General features: G+C 41.2%; 1 protein-coding gene across 5 annotated transcripts in view; it reads left to right on the top strand.

The window, feature by feature from the left end:
- The window catches only part of LOC119648657 (fasciclin-3), a 297,763-nt gene that overhangs the window by 267,228 nt on the left and 13,263 nt on the right, over positions 1-17,272 (top strand). For 4 of the 5 annotated variants that reach the window (XM_038050470.1, XM_038050454.1, XM_038050446.1 and 1 more), the window contains exons 3-4: positions 9,109-9,447; positions 9,712-10,146. In XM_038050470.1, the coding sequence (XP_037906398.1) occupies positions 9,109-9,447; positions 9,712-10,146 (774 nt within the window). Of the gene's footprint in view, positions 1-9,108; positions 9,448-9,711; positions 10,147-11,260; positions 14,027-17,272 lie in introns of those variants that run through there. The other variant, XM_038050462.1, reaches the window with a different exon arrangement.

Raw genomic sequence — 17,272 nt, 5'->3', positions numbered from 1 at the left:
TCTTTTTAGTGAGAAGTTTGTGGGATCATTCCAGGCACTCGTGACCTTTTCAGTGAGAAGTTTGTGGATGTACCAGCTAGGTTCGTTCTTTTGGCAACCTTGTGTGTCAATTCATTAATTGGAGCTCCTTTGTGAACTGGAACTCAAATTAGCTCAACTTCATCAAGGTGGGAATCGTCAAGAATGACATGAAATTGTGCAGCTAAATGGGTGGGTAATTGAGATACGATGGTTCACACACTCCCAAATTATCGGTTAAATCGTCAATTCTTCGAAAATGTCGACTCTTTGTTGTTTGGATTGCAAATTTGGCGCCGCTACCTCAGCCATTTGGATCGAAGCTTCACCAAGATTCCCATATATTCCCATGACATCAAGAAAACGACAGCGTCGCTTGTGTTCCAGTGTGGTTTGGTAGACCTGGTGAAGAATGGTCTCCAAAAGCTCTGAGGCAGCCAGTGCGTTCATTTTCAACTGCAAAGTTTAGATAAATACTCTCAAAGCCTTTCCTGTTGAAAGCTTTTAATTTGTTGCCTACGGTGCTTGGGGGTAGGTTCACTCATAACCTCGACGATGGCAAGTATCAAGTTAAAAGTTGCTGGTTGACATTTCCCTGGTTTTCCCAGGCGAGATAATGAGGAAATCGGCAGAAAATTGAATGACTGCCTTTGAGTCGTCCACAATAGCATGTAGGTTAGGGGTGGACAAATTGAACAAAACGGGAGTAAGGCCATTTTAAATTAGGGAGTTATCGACTACTACACTCATATAACAAGTTTAGAATCCAATGTCCGTAGGGATAGCAAGAGAGCCAAAGCAATATTTCAGTTGATACAGATCAACCTTTTCACTGGCATATTGTATGCTACATACATGCAGTTTTTCCTGGTTCACCGAAGTTCGGTGTAACAGAAGCTTGTTTAGACAGCTTGGCAAAATCTTCTAGGATTTGCGAACATATCTCGAGGTCCTTGGGGGTGTTTAATTCCGGTGATGTGTGTCGGAAAAGTGAAGTCGGCTGCAGTTTCGAAACCGATTCCCTGAGCAGGCGCAGCACGCTGGAGTCACTTAACCCTGCTTTGATATCCAGCACAGGGTCGGCGGGGAGTCGCAGATTCTCCTTATGCACCATCTCGGCGGGGCTGGCCGCGAACTCCTCTCGGTGAGCTGTCCGAAGACCGAGGAGGACAATAGGCAAGGACCACGAACACAGTGAACCATCGCAAGTTATTAAAGTGGCCTTTTGTGTCCGGTGCCAGCCCGCCAGCTGCGTCAACGCCAGTACAGGTCACCAGCGTGTCGGTGGCGGTACCGTGCATCGGCGGAGGCGGTTTCATCATCAGCAATGCAGTCGCGGTTCTTGCTTTTGATGTGCCGCTGTAAATTCGCGTTATGCTGGCTAGAGGGCAGGAGTTACCGTAACTAATGATTTTGGCACAACACATCGTACCATGAAAGAAATCGTGGCTCGTTCAAGGATATTAAGAGTATATCGCTCAATAACACCTAAGAATGGATGAAACAGATAATCGTCGTTACTTACCAATACGAACTGCTCCTGCATTCAAACAAAGAAAAGGGCCTGAAGTTCTCCCTGCAGAGCTACTTACTACAGCGCTTGGGATTTCTAAAGAATTGTTACTTTCATCTACCCAAGAATCCTAGAATTTACTATCTATTGCAGTGTAACGAAAAAAGGGGATGATCTTTGGGATCCCAAAGAAGAGCAGTCTAATAGCGACAAAAATATGATATTGGCATTTCAGAAGATTTTGAAGTCCACAGTCGAGTCCAGTATTTCTTCTCGTTTTCAGTGATATTTTGCCTATTCTGGAGAATGTAAATCGGTTAAATGAAATATGACATTTATCCTCAAACATCTGGCCTACTCTAATGAGGTCAGCTTGCTTTGTCACAGAGTCTTGAAATTTGGACGAATGGTTCTGGATTTGGAATAAGGCTGAAGGCCAAAAAAATCAATCAAAAAACAAACGGACTTTCCTTAATGTATGCTGACACAGAACCGAACCAGGGTTGGTATACCTACCTGGGATGGAACTTTACTCTTGCATTCGTGATAGAACAATTTAACCCAGCGCACGAATTCCTAGGTGCTGCCGTAGAGCAGGCCAGATAAGTTTGTGTGGGTTGCGGTTAAATACCTTCTCTAGATCCAGAATTGCAAGATAGAGAGTGCGGTGGTACCAACGTTCGTTCTAAATGAGCCACCATGCTGCATGTATTGCACCAGAAGCTTCGCAGTTCTCGACAAACTCGGCTTGGTTTACTGTAATTTGAAGAACGTCAAAAATGCATTCAAAAGTCTTCAAGCTATGGGACTGCAACCGGAATGGACGGTAATTTGAATATTCTCTGCATTGCTTTCATTTTTCCATATTGGGATGGTTAATCTTTCGTGACAATCAAATAGGGGTTTACCTCCCTCAATAACCCGATTGAAGAACATATTGAGCCACAGCGTTGGGTACCAGCATTTCGTTTTTTAGAGCTCAGCTGTAATGCCATCAGGTCATGTTGCTTTCTCCGATCTCATTCGTCTGATTACTTCCTCAAATTCGGTGTGCCATGCATGCATGCTCCCACGGTCCTCTTTGGATACGGATTAGTTTGGAGACCACAATCCGCGGTACGAGTTTTTATTGAGCGCAAGCTCAGGATTCATACTATCGGATGCGAGGCCTATTGAACATCTCCACCGCAACTAAGGTGTATGGAGCCGGAGTTGTACAACGCATCTCCAAATTTGAGCGTCAACAATCTCTGCCCGAGATATGGACATAACCACAATCACCATGAAACTGCCACAACGGGGCCAAATAAGCAGGCCAAAATCGCAACTTCCAGGAATTCCTCTGGAGAATATTCTCTGAGAGGACCATTCCGGTTCCCATGGTATCATTAAATATTCTGTGAGGCTTCGTTGGGAGAAGCACTTCCGATGAATCCCTTGCAGACTCAGGTCTGATAGCATTCCTCAAGCTTGTTGAACACACACACCAGCGGCTTGACTGGAATCAGCCCGATGCGGACAACCATAACGAAACCTTTCCACCAGTTAACTACTGCTCTGCAACGAACACAACCCATAAGACACTGGCACAAAGCAACCTGAACTGGTGGTTGTCCACTATGGTGACTATGGCCATTAGCTCATCGCACTACAGGTTGATCATCGTCAAAGAATCCCATCAGCCGTCGTCATTGCTAACAAATCACTTCATTACGCGAACACACACAGAGGATATGAAATCAGTGCTCTGAATCTGCACCACACAAGAGACAACACTGACTAGAGGAAAGGATCCATAAGAAGAGAAACTCATTCAAACTATCATGCCCCGCCAGGAGGAAGCCTATCCCAAGCCCGAAATCAATGATTGAACTTTCTCTGGCAGCAACACATTTCGCATTCTCATATGTGACTCAAGTGGTTAGAGCGCTGGGCTATCGTAGCGGAAGGTCGCGGTTCAAATCTCGCTGGGGGCAGAGGAATTTGTTATCGTGATTGGATGTCGGACACCAGTCGACTCAGCTGTGAATGAGTACCTGAGTCAAATCAGGGTAATAATCTCGGGCGAGCGCAATGCTGACCACATTGCCTCCCACAGTGTACTGTGGTGTACCGTTACGGTCTTGAATGAAGTGCTCTAACACACTTCAAGGCCTTGATCCAATATGGATTGTTGCGCCAACGATTATTATATCCGAGTTATCACAATCTCGGCAGATGCCGGATTTTACCTAATACTAGCACTAAGTGCCAAGCATTTAGGCTCGGACGATCCCACCTACTTAAAAACTAAAGGGGCACTGGTGGTGGTGGCCGGTGGTAGGTCAGTGGGAGAATCCGTCGAGTACTAACCGCAACATCGAGCACGTATGCAGAATGGTGTACTTCTGCATGGTTTGAACCAGACTGTGCGAAAGTTCCAGGACATCAAGGGAAGCCGTGAGGGATTTAGGTATAATACCTGTAGCTGACATATTATGGGAACTACAACCACCCGCTCGAGACGCCAAATTTCTTTGATTTTCCGAGCCAATGGCTCATAGTTCACCTTCTTCTCCACGTATTTCCGTTCAATGTTGCTATTATGGGGGATAGCAACATCAATAATATACGCGGAGCGACCTGTCTTGTCAACTAACAGTACGTCAGGCTTGTTGTGTGCGGTATGGCGATCAGTCAGAACTTGCCGGTCCCAATACATGTTGTAAGCAGAACTATCAAGTACTGCTTGCGGCTCGTATCGGTAAACCGGACATGTCCCCGTGATCAGCCCATGCTTGTATGCAAGGTTTTTGATGGATAACCTTACATACAGCATTATGCCTGGTGATGTACTGCACCGGTGCCATAACAGTACAGCCAGAAATGAGATGGTCCAACGTCTCTAACGCCGAACCACACATTCTGCACTGGTCGTTCTCCACCCGTTCTTTCATGATGAGCTTTTTATAAGCTCGGGTGGCGACCACGCCATCCTGAATGGCACACATAAACCCCTCCGTCTCAGCAAAGAGTTCCCCAGCACACAGCCATCTGTTCGACAGATGCAAATCGACAAATGGCTGCTAAAGACAATTCACGTGTTTACCGTGCATTGCCTTCGACTTTCATTCGTCGATCCGCTCTTGGTCCGACTTCACCCCACTCAGAGGATTGAAAGATCGATTCTTCAAGTTAAGTGGAGTCAGTCCACAGTCTGCCTTACAGACAGCCGCATGCAAGGGACTCGCCTGCTCTTTGCTGTAAAAATAAGCGCGCAGCGAGTCGACTTGGCGATGATGTTGTGACGCCACGTCAACCACGCCCCTACCTCCGATGTCACGAGGCAGGTTCATCCGCTCCACGGCAGACTTTGGGTGATGCATTCGGAATTTGGACATAGTTGTCCGTATTCGCCGTTGGACGTTTTCCAGGTCGGTCTTCGTCCACGGCAATATTCCGAATGCATAAGCCAGTGAAGGGATAGCGAATACATTCAACGCGCTTATTTTATTCTTCCCCGAGAGATGCGATTTCAGCACCAGCTTTACACGTCGCAGGAATTCGGACAGCAGAGCTTCCTTCAGATCACCAACTCGAGCATGGGTTCCTTGCAGAATTCCTAGGTACTTGTAGAAGTCTGTCTCGGTCATAGCTTCGATGTGGAGGTCACTAATGCTATGTCCGGCATGCGGCTCGTGATGATCTTTGCGGATGGCTTGGATTCGACATTTGTCTAATCCAAACTCCATCCGAATATCACGGCTGAACATGTCTATTATTCTCAACAGACTTCTAAGATGGTTGTCAGTACCAGCATACAGCTTGATGTCATCTAGGTACATCAAGTGTGTCAGTTCGCACTTAGCACGTAGGCCATATTTTATTGCAAAACCATGCCCTCTAGCATCATTCAGTAGCCATGAAAGGGGGTTCAGTTCCATACAAAACCAAAGGGGACTCAATGAATCCCCCTGGAAGATGCCCCTCCGTATACGGATAGGCTCTGAGGTATTAACACCCTCAGATGTACGGACTGATAAGGTGGTATGCCATCCTTCCATGACTGTCGCCAAAAACTTTATTAGTTTCGGATCAATGCGATACAGATGTAGGATGTCGATTAGCCAGGTATGCGGAACGCTATCAAAAGCCTTGGCATAATCGATATAGCAACTGAAGAGGTTTCTTTGGCCTCTAGTTGCTTGTCCTACAACTACCGAGTCGATAATGAGTTGCTCTTTGCAACCCCTTGACCCAACTCGGCAGCCCTTCTGCTCCTCGGACAGAATGTTGTTGGTCTCGAGGTGCGCATTGATCCTTCCACTAATAATGGACGTGATGAATTTGTAGAGGGTTGGTAAGCAAGTGATCGGTCTTGTGTCTGCGGGATCCTGCACCGTGTCCTTCTTAGGGATAAGGTAGGTAATCCCCGCAGTGAGGAAAGGTGGAAATTCCTCCGGCCGACTCATGACCTCATTTATACTGCGTGCCAACCGACTGTGTACGCTGGTAAATTTCTTATACCAGAAATTCTGCACCCGATCCAGACCTGGGCCCCTCCAGTTCTTCGAGCTGTTTATGGCTCGTCGAACTTCCTCTTCGGTAACATCCGCGAAATTCATGCCAGGTGTATTGACATGGCGGGTGCCTTCGGCGGTGATCCACTCAGCATGCTCGGCATGCTGGGCAGGTAACCCCCAAAGTCCACCCCAATACTCTTTCGCTTCCGTCACCGAGAACTGTATTGTCTGGGCGCTCTGTTGGGATTCGTTGAGAGATCTGAAAAAGCTCCGCTGGTTCCTCGCGTATGTTGCATTCTGGACACGTCTGGAATAACTTTCGCCATACCGCCGTAACCGACTGCATATGACAGAAAGTTTCTGTTTTAGTGTGTCCAGAATTTCAACAACGGGTGTCTCACAGGGGATGGCATAGTTCCGGTAAACCCTCTGCACTTTGTTTCTCACCCGTCGGCTGGCATTGCCAGTGCTGATCTGAATCAGTCTAGCAATGTCCTGCCTTAGTGAGTCCCGCCGACGTTCCAGACGAATTTTCCATGATGGATCTCTTTTGTCACTCAAACCAACAACACGAAAGCGAATCTTCTGACCGTGCAATCTGATAGCCGCAATTGCACCACAATACACAAGTGATTGTAGTTGCAGCAGCGACATATCAGCACACAGTCGAGATGCAATCTCATTGATTTGAGATAGAATTCCCGGAGTTGCTGGAGATGCATAGAGCCTGGGAATGCCTGGTCTATGCAAAGGATCCATATCCGAGAATTCTATACACGCTCTTTGGAATTCGTCCCGAACCTCAGCGGAAACCTCAGCTGGACGATGGAGAAGAGTGCTTGGGCGAGTACTGAACCTGTTGCCTGCAGTGCGGCGTGGTGTTGTTGATGCCGCCGCCTCTGCCCCCATCGACTCTCGGTCACCAGTTTCCCCGATGACTTCAAGTCGAACACGTTCTCTGATGGTGGCCGGGATTCTGTCGCTGCGAGTAATAAAGCGGTACTGGTCTGCGACTCACTGCACAGTCACGTGCGCGAATTGCGGGAAACGCTCGACGAATCTCTGGTGCATTATTATTATTAGATGTGATAGTCTCAACTAAAAACCTTTGATTGGAGGCAGTGCTAACCCCGCCATCTGGTCCTCATTATCTAGATCCGTTTGTAGCAAAGGTATGCCTCTCCTGATCTTGTAGGCCACGTAACGCCGAGGAGGAGCGCCTCACAATATTTGTATGACATCGGTCCAAAATGTGACATACGGGAAGACACGTTGACAGTGCTACTTCTTTGCGAGCGTAGATCAGTGTCTTGCCCTACATCGTCATAGCAAAATTATGCAACATAGAGGACTTTTCAAGCAACGCCAATCGCTTTTTTGCCTTCCTGTTGGTATTCTTGTAAGTCTGCCAATTGGCTAGCGTTTTATCGTCGAGAAACTTATGGTAGATGTACTTCTTCTCACGGACCTTCATTTTTGGACATCGGCGGTGGGCCAGTGCGTTCTTCATGTTTTATTAGCTTCTTGATTGGCAAGGCAACATTCATGGGCCGATGTGGAGGTGCGCTGGTCTCATAAAGAACAGGTTTGCACTTAGTTCTGTCAGCGTCTTATGAAGATATAGCAGATTTTCGCTTTACATTATAAAATATAGGAAAATAAAACAATCGTTTGATGAACCTTGAAATGAACCGCAAAATTGACTGTACGCTTTTGGAAATTCCTCTGTTTTTCCAGTGGGGCTGCCAACATTTAACGTACAGATACGTATTTGCGCCGCTCGGACTAATTTATTCGTGTGCTAACACTGTCTGTGCATGAGGAACCTTTCCTTCCCCGTCTACTGAGTCGCACTATCTAACATTTCTCCGAGGTTTTTTATTGAACATGGATCGCGTTTGAATGACATTTAATGTGATTTAGCACTGCAGAAATTATTTAAATTGTTATTAATACTCCTTTCTAGCTTAAGAAAGGCAAAAGTTATTCCTTCGGCTGGTAAAGTCATGGTGATTGTCTTCTGGGATAGCCGCAGAGCTGTCAATCAACTATTTTGAAAAAAATGACAATCAATGCAGAAGCCGACTGAGTATTACTGACTGACAAGCTAACTAAAACCACTTCGTTGAAAAACACTAAACTTTATTTTTGACGGGTTAAAGGGAAGAAAGAATTACTGGGAGAACTATATTGACTAATAAAGGGACTATGCAGTAGAACAAAAATAAGTTTGAAGAAGACCTGACGTCTCATTGTCATATGGGTCATAAATGTTTCAGACAGCTCATCTGTCTTACATTCGATCCTCAGCGGACTCTGCAGTTTGACACTTTTTTGAAGTCGTCTTTTTGGATTTGTTAGCTAATGACACCTTTCAGTCTGGCCAGTTTGATGCATTTCCTAATTTGAAAGATCATTACGAGCTACCAAGAAGTTAGTTTCAAAATTAATAAAATTGGACGTGATTTTTACGCAGTAGTCGCCTCTTGACGTAAACTAGTAGCGTTTCCTGCTGGGATTTTGGTTGCTTCCACTGATTCTTTCATTAATTCGGAATGCAGACCAAATGAACATCGATGGTAGGTCTGAATATGTCCGAGTCAACCGGATAGACCTCTTTTCTCTCCCGCTCCTAGCTCTTACGTTTTCTACGGGTGGTTTTCCAATTTCATGGTACAACTTGCTCAGGAATTAGTGGCATCATTGGGCGCAGTAAAGGAAGTAGCGATTAAAAAGAAGAGGCTTTGCTGTACGCTTCTCTTTGGGCACCAGATTTGGGAATGCATAACAAATCAAAATAAATATTCCAGTGAAAGTCATTTGTTTAGTGTAATAAACAGGAAGGGACGCTCTGCTGGGCGCAATGCTACTGATTGAATACTGGCCTGGTTTGTATAGTAAACCAAGGATCTATTGTTGATTATGTTCTATAAAAAAAAATACCAACTTGTACTAAGTAGTAGTAGTGTATTAACCATCAAATTCTCCCCAAATTCCACTTTTTCTGACATCTATATCTACCAAATCACATTTGTTATAATCTTAATTAATCTAATATCTTCCTTTTCATTTCAGTGCCACCACATCGTCCTGAACTGGAAGTAATATCAAAACCACCAAGAAATTTCTTCGAAGCCGATGAAACGCTCCAAGCTCGTTGTATATCACGTGATGGACGTCCAGCAGCTAACATCTCATGGTTCCTCAACGATGAACCGATTCTTGAAGGACTCGGTGTTCCTGAAACTGCTGAAACAACAGCTGCAGATGGTACAAGTAAACTCTTCACAAGCGTTCAGGAAATTAAGAGAAGACTGCAACCAAGCGATGATGGGAAATTCCTAGTATGCCGTACATCTCATATTGCCGACCGAGGACAGGAAAATATGGTTAAGCAACAGTTACTTGTCAAATGTAAGTAGATATGTTGTTGTGTAAAGTGGAGATAATTTCTGAATTGGTTGTATTGAAGTGGCAAATATAACTTGGAAAGGGTTTGCTTAGACGTTCGGGTCGTTCAAAATAAGTAGTTGCAGCAAGAGGACTATCGTATTAGCCTGAGAGTGCTGCATTCATTGTAGTTGTTAGTCCTTGGGAGAACCAGTTCAGTTCAAACTCTTCCTCATATCCCATTTTTAAATCATTCATTAATCCTTATTAAATGTTTGTCTCTTTTAGACCTTCCTCTTCCCCAACAAGAAATAACCGTCTACGGAGTAACACTAACCCGAACAGCCCTTATCAATGTCACAATTCAAGCGAATCCCCGACCACGCGTTGAATGGACCGTAAGCGGCGTAGTCATACCACAAGGAACCCAAAACGGTCGATACGAAGCATATGAACCAGCTGAACTTGGAAATGGCGAATACAACGTTGTTCTGAGTATCGATTCCTTGACTCTCGAAGATACAACTAAGGACTATATGCTGAGAGCATCAAATGAACTTGGCCAACAGGAGTACATCGTACGAATCAGCTCATCGAATACACCTGCTTCCAGTGGCTTGGATATCGGTGCCATTATTGGAATAGTTGTAGCCGTTGCTGTTCTTCTCATTATTGTTGTCCTTATTGTTTTCGCTCGAGCGACAGGACGATGGTGTTTCGGAGGTATGTAGTAAATAGAACTTATCTTTTTTTTCTCTGACATAATATAAAGAATTCAGTTGAGGGCATTTGGATATAATTAATTCGGGTTGTTGATAATATTGATGTTGTTGGGATATTAGGATGAATTGAGGATTATTGCGCCAAAGATAGGATTGAGAATTGTTATTCGAACACTTGGATTCGTCTAGACAGATGAAGGGACTGTGGAATGACTGCGTCTTGTATGCTGTGTGAATACAGAATTTAATTAATTTTGTGGGGTTTCCATCATTTATTGTTTACGAAACAAAACTTAAATGGATGAAGTTAGCATTCAGTAATTGAAGATGGATCAGGCTTGGCTTGGTGGGGTGAGAGCAGTATCACCATTTGTGCAACTTCAGATGAGAGTATGTAAATAAGACGCCAAAATAGTTCAGCTCTTTTGAAAATAGTACCCAGGATATCCCCGTGATAGGAACAACATCGAGGATGCAACAGCCCTTCAAGCTCTTAATACTCGAACTGTTCGTTGATCTAGAATTGTAAATTCTTTGAAAAATAAAACTAAATGGGCGAAGTTTGTCAGTAACAAGGAATTCACTCACTGGCCGTGCACAATTTCACACACTCCACTCATTTGATATGTAGATATTGGCACCATGCACTTTTCAGGTTTCTTTGAGTTCTTGAAAGAAAATATTTCGTTAAAGTGGAAAACGTATCTCGACTTGTCTTTTCTTTGTGCCTGGTTTGTGTCGTTTTCTGTTTAATGTATTTGTTTTAAGCCAGAGTTCGGATTGCGGCATTAGCGTTAAGTGTTCATTGAAAAACACAACAACGACAAGAGCTAACCTTCTTCGAAAAGAAATGATTTTCATACTGAAGTCAGATTCGGCTTTAGTATTTTTTAATTTAAATATAAAATTAGTAAAACTATCAAAACCGAAGGAGACGGTCCTAACAACCAACAATATTAATAATTTTCTATCTACTAACGATAAATATCTTTATTTGCGTATAACAGTCAAATCCAAAGCCAAAAGAGTTTCCATTGATATTTTTGTAAATACGATTTGAATATAAAATATTTGAGCATGAAAGTTAGTTCTTGTTGTTGTTTGTGTTATTACAGGAGCTTCCCTGAATACTGACATCGGACCTGACTCAGAGGCTCAAATCAATCCTCATCTCAATGACGAATTCGATGGAAAGGAAGTATACGATCCTGAACAACATATTGATACAACACAACAATCAGGCGATGAAACACCACCGGTTAAGGACAAGCTGGAACAACCAATCAAAACGGAATTGAAGAAAGCCGCTGCCAATGGTCATCATAATGGAAAAGACTTAAAAACTAATACTCCAGTATAAAAATATCAATTAAATACCAGGACATGTTTGTCCTATAAATTTTAAAATTATTTAAATCATAAATTTATATAAATAAAATATTAAATGATTTTTAAGATTTATTGATGCGAATATGAAATCTCAAAAGTGTATTTTAATTGGAAAAAAACTAATAATTGATTGCATAGGAGTGTTTAGTTTCAATATTTAAAATTTGACGTTGATTGGATTTCATCGAAAGTTTTCAAGAAGAAAGTTTCATTTTAATAATTATTTCTGAATTCTTGATTTATATACCACCAGAAAAATATAATGTCAAACGGCTGATGAAACCATTTTATAATTATATATTTTACGTGAGCTCAAGAATTAAAACTGCTTACTTGAAACTTTCGGTGATATCCATCCGAAATTAACTCTAGGATATAGTAAGAACCTTAAAATCAGGGCTTTTTACAATTGCTTTCAAATCCTTCACTTAACTGTGAAGAAACCAAAAACAATACACAAAGCGTTTAAAACCATGTCTAGGAATCAATTATACCATATTCCCAAAAGTACTATAAAATGGATCAACTTCAGCAGTGGAAAGTTGAACATCATCAATTCCGGAGTTTGAAAAGAACGTTCTCATTCAATTTTAGAAAATTCCAGTCACAAACTGATCTAAATCCAACTTCAAACCTAGAATTACCCAGTGTGCTCATAAATATACATATGATTCCAAATATCGTGGTCTGCCATCATAATCCATGCATTTACAACATTCCAATACGAATGAGCCGTCCCGTTTTGCTTTTATTGTTTTTTTTTAAGGTTTCCCGTCAAAACAAAACCTTATTTTTAATTAATTGAAATCAAAACAATCAATAAGAATTCAATTAAGCTTAAAACCAACCATGTCGATTTGATTGACAATTTTTATTTTATTAATTTTATATTTTTTTCTGGCAGGAAAATCTAAAATTTTAACTCGAATACAAAAAGAAGATTATCTCACAAATTGAAACATTTCTCGAATATATAAAACTCAAAATATGAATTATGAAATTATAATTAAAACATAAAAAAAATTGACTTGAAACTGCCTTTAACACTAAGATTTTTTTATAATACATTGTAAAAATATACATAAATATAAATGGTAAAATAAGAATCTCTCAAAGATCTTACAAAAATTACGATTTTAATTATTAAGTGTTTATAAATAAATATAAATAAATCTTATATCACTTATATAAATTTCCTCCAATTTCAAAGATTTTATTTTTATAAGAATAAGTACAAATTGTTCGTTATTTGTTCATTCATTGACTTGTTCGATCCTTGAATGCCTGTACAATTTCATTCCCTTGCTTTCCACCATAATTATATTTCCTTCCTATCATATATGTTAATTTGAGATTTGTTTAATAACAGAAGGAAGTTTTGAAATATCTAACAATGGTTTAAATCATAAAAGTTGCTATTACTAATTGACAGGCGTAACTTTATAACAAACAGAATCATTTCAAAGATTTAGAAACCATCCTTCATGAAGACAACTCTGAAGTAAAACATCCTAACATAAATTATCACTACTTACCATAAAATATCCTGGAATCGAATCTCAATTTTACTATTCCCTTCCACACTTTTACCTGAAGACAATCCTCAAAATAAATAAGAGAAATACTTTACCACCTTACAGAAGAAGGTGTGAACAAAAGTACAAACTGACCGTGAATAGAGAAAACAAGGACGAAGAACAATTTGTCCTTGTACGGATTAATGGTGTAGTGATTATCTTATATTTTCATTTATTATCATTTTGGATTTATACATGCTTTTTATTAATATCACTTTTATTTTTTTATTCACTTATTAAAACTTTGAATTATTGAAATATCTTTTCAATTTCACTGTTTCACGATTTATGCCTTCTATTTTATATCTATAAATTCAATATTGAAACAATATTCCTGTAATTCAGTTCAGAATATATATTATCCTTTAATAAATAAAATGATATTTCAACATTTCAATAATTCGATAATTTGTTCAAACACAGAATCTTGAAAAAATAATTTCTCGAATATTTTACAAACAAAATCTATTTCATAACTAATTTATACAAATAATCTTTTACATAAATTCTGCACTTCTGTATCTTTAATATCTTATCACCGCATTAAAAACTATGTCAACTACACCATTGCAGCATTTTGTTGCATTCACGTTACAAAGTCTTGTATGAATGTTCACACCTTCCCTTCGACCCTACTGTAGTTAGTTACAAAAAAAAATAAAATAAATTCATTGAAATATATACATACATAAAATATATATATACATAGATACATTTATTACAAATTTAAGAAAACATTACTGTATACTGGATGATATTTTTTTGAATTGTATACACCGTGTAATATTATTGATAATTGTACTTAAGATCGTCATATGAATAACAATAAATATTATTTAGAAATTGTTTTTTCTCCTTCCAAATAATGAATATATTATAATATTATTCATTTTATGCAAATAAATGTTTTTTATCCTTATATAATAAGATGGTTTTATTTCGAGATAGATTGTAACTAGCTGTTATATTTGGAAATAGTATAGTTTAGAACTTTCTTAGGAGCACAGAAAACGCACAAACCGGGATATTAGGATATATTTTCCTTTTACCAAATCAATATTTTTATATAAATAGTATCGACAAGTTTTAGATGACATAGGGCATAACTTTGTGGCAACAAACTTACCTGCTCTCTGTAGGACGAACTTATAGCGCCCATTACTACAAAGTAAATGTCTTATAGGAATTTAGGAGGATGCATAGTGTCCTTAAAATAAATATTACCAATTTAACCAAATAATTTTAGATAATTCATACAGACAAATAGCATTTTATTGGCTCAGCTATATATGTGGAACCTTCGAAGGACACCAGTCGAAACCAGTGACATGTACGAACCCCGTCTACACGCTAAACCACCCTGTGCATCACTTCAACCGCTTGCCCTGTGGAACTATCATTAGATATTATCTCGCGGGGTCGATTCACTTATTATTATTCGGATATGTGTAGTGACACTGTGCCCTACAAGAACTATTGTGCCCCTTTCACTGGTTATAGTGTACCTATTAATTATAGTATGTCAAGCAATGAAAACTAGGCATGCTATCATCATATATCGATATTTCGGGAACAACTAGTTCCCTTATTCAGTGCCGGGTGTATAAGTATTTGCTAAAAATACTTCGAGCGCGCATTGAATATGTCAACCAAGCCTATAACAAACAGCAATTTTAATATGTTCCCTACTGCCATGGATTTCAACTTGCCATCTGATATTAAGTATTCTTCCAGCCTTGACTTACTTTGTACAAGTGCCGAACAAAGAACCTGCATGCCGTGTCCGTAGTTTCCCCAGGTGATTAGCCAGTATTCTACAATGATTCGGAGGCTCTTCTTGGTGGCGTTTAAACAATCCTTCGAACAACTTGCAACTGCTTCATTTTTGGTAGGTTCGCCCAGTACAGTTCCCTTAGTCCTTCCTCTCCATTTTTCAGCGTTGTAGCCATGAACCCATTTCCAACTCCATAGAAAGTTTCCAATCCGATTGGAGGTGTCCCTGTAACCTTCCTGGCCAGTTCGTCCGCGGCATCATTGCCTTCTAACTCAACATGGCCTGGAACCCAGAGTATTCAGACCTTATTGTGCAAACGGAGCATGTTCAGCCTTTCAAGGTATTACCATGCCAGTTAGGGAGTTCATCTGGTTAAACCTAAGCGCCTTGATCACGAAGTGGTGATCGGACAAAATAGTAATATTGTGCTGCTTGTAGTTCCTTTTCCAGATTGAAGGAAACACCAATGAAATATACTAGCGTACTTCCCATTGGTTTAAAATACGTTTTCCTTGGACCAATGACCCTCGTGCCCGCTCCCTCCGATATGAGAGATCCGTAAGGGTGCGAGGTAAAATAGTCTCAGGTTTAAGCCGAATGCTACTGCCACGCTCTCCCAGTTTGTCAAGTTACTCCACCGTATTTCAAACATCTTTTCGAAATGAAACTTTGTCATCAGTAATTCGAGGTACCGCCTGGGAAGAATATTAGTCTTCCTTGGATTTAGGCAGCTGCCCGCCTTACTGATATTCCCGGCCATTCTCAAGATCTCTCCCTTTGCCTGTATCTGTAGGTGAAGATGAGAAGAGTTAATTCCGGAAGGACTTCCAGGAATGCCGCTGGACATGTGTTCATTTCCCCACTGATATTTACGTAAGTTAGCCTTTGGAGTTCATGTAAACTCTTGGCTGTTGTACTGAGTTCAGTTCATTCTGTTCAAATTACCACCCCATAAGAAATTATTGGCCTACCATTGGGGCGTATATCCAACCCCCTCTATTTATGTCCCTTGTATGTGCCTGCAAGCCATCGGAGTCCCATAAATTTTCGGCATATGTTTCTAATATGCACATTCTAGAGTAATTTTTGGTTTAGTGTAATTCCCAAATATTTGACCTATGTTTCTCTTTCCACCTGAATACCATGTAACCTAATGGCTATCTGATCAAGCTTACATTTCGCAGCGATTGATACTGTGGTGGCTGTCGTTGGATTGATGCGCAGTGCCACCTTCCTGCACCAGGAGCTAATAATTCTTAGTCCAGTTTGAATTCTATCAAATACGGTATTCTTATAGTTGCCCATTACCGATTAAAACAATATCGTCAGCGTAACCCAGGACTTGTATACCAGTATTTCTTAGCTTTCCTACAAGTTTACCGACTACCATACTCCACATAACCCCACCCTCTCAAGGAAAATGTACTTTGAGCCAATGGGCGGAAATATACGCCATAGACAAATGTGCCTCCTTTAATCTGCAAAGGAACTACAGGGGGCAGAACATAGCTATTCTCACCGATAGCCAAGCAGCGATCAAGGCACTTAGGTCCAACCACGTGAACTCTAAACTGGTATGGGAATGCCTTGAGAGACTGAATGCACTCGGCTCGTCCAACAAGGTCTGGATACCTTGGGTTGCAGACCATGCTGGGTTGGAAGGCAACGAGGCAGCGGACGAACTAGCCAAGAAGGGAGCAGGGACGCCTTTACACGGGCCAGAACTCTTCTGTGGAATCGGAAACGGTTTCATGGCTATGAATCTAAGAAATGAAGAGAAACAGTTGAGGGAACTATATTGGGCGGGCCTACCAGGGATGGAGCAGTCCAGGGTGCTTATAGGAGGATACGAACCCATGCGCACAAAGGATTGCTTAAACCTTCCCCAAAAGAACCTCCGAATCATAGTGGGAATTCTCACTGGTCATTGTCGGCTGAACTATCACCTAGGGATGTTAGGGATATCTACGGGCACTGCTTGCAGGTTTTGTGAGGAGGAGGACGAAACCTTTATACACGTCCTGGGACAGTGTCCGGCACTTGTGCAAAGTAGGTCGAGACATCTGGGAGAACATTTAATACCAGATGCAAAGCTGAAAGATCTGGAAGTAGGGAACATACTAAAGTTCCTAACGGTTACAGGCCTACTTGAGATACTATGATCAATAGGTACATTATAACCAGTAAAAGGGGCACAATAGTTCTTCAAGGATGCGGTACGACTTTCCCTTAATAGAATAATAATAATAACATTTTGCCCACCTAGAAGCCAGGGTGTCACCCATTCCCTTACGGATTAGAGCATCTCATATCTCTATGCGCCATGTGTTATCGAACGCTGCTTTGACATCCCAAAACGCACACAGTACTATTCCCTTCTGATACTG

The sequence above is a fragment of the Hermetia illucens genome, chromosome 1, assembly GCF_905115235.1.
Source record: "Hermetia illucens chromosome 1, iHerIll2.2.curated.20191125, whole genome shotgun sequence".
Classification (NCBI taxonomy): Eukaryota; Metazoa; Arthropoda; class Insecta; order Diptera; family Stratiomyidae; genus Hermetia; species Hermetia illucens.
This window is presented reverse-complemented; position numbering and strand designations above follow the sequence as displayed.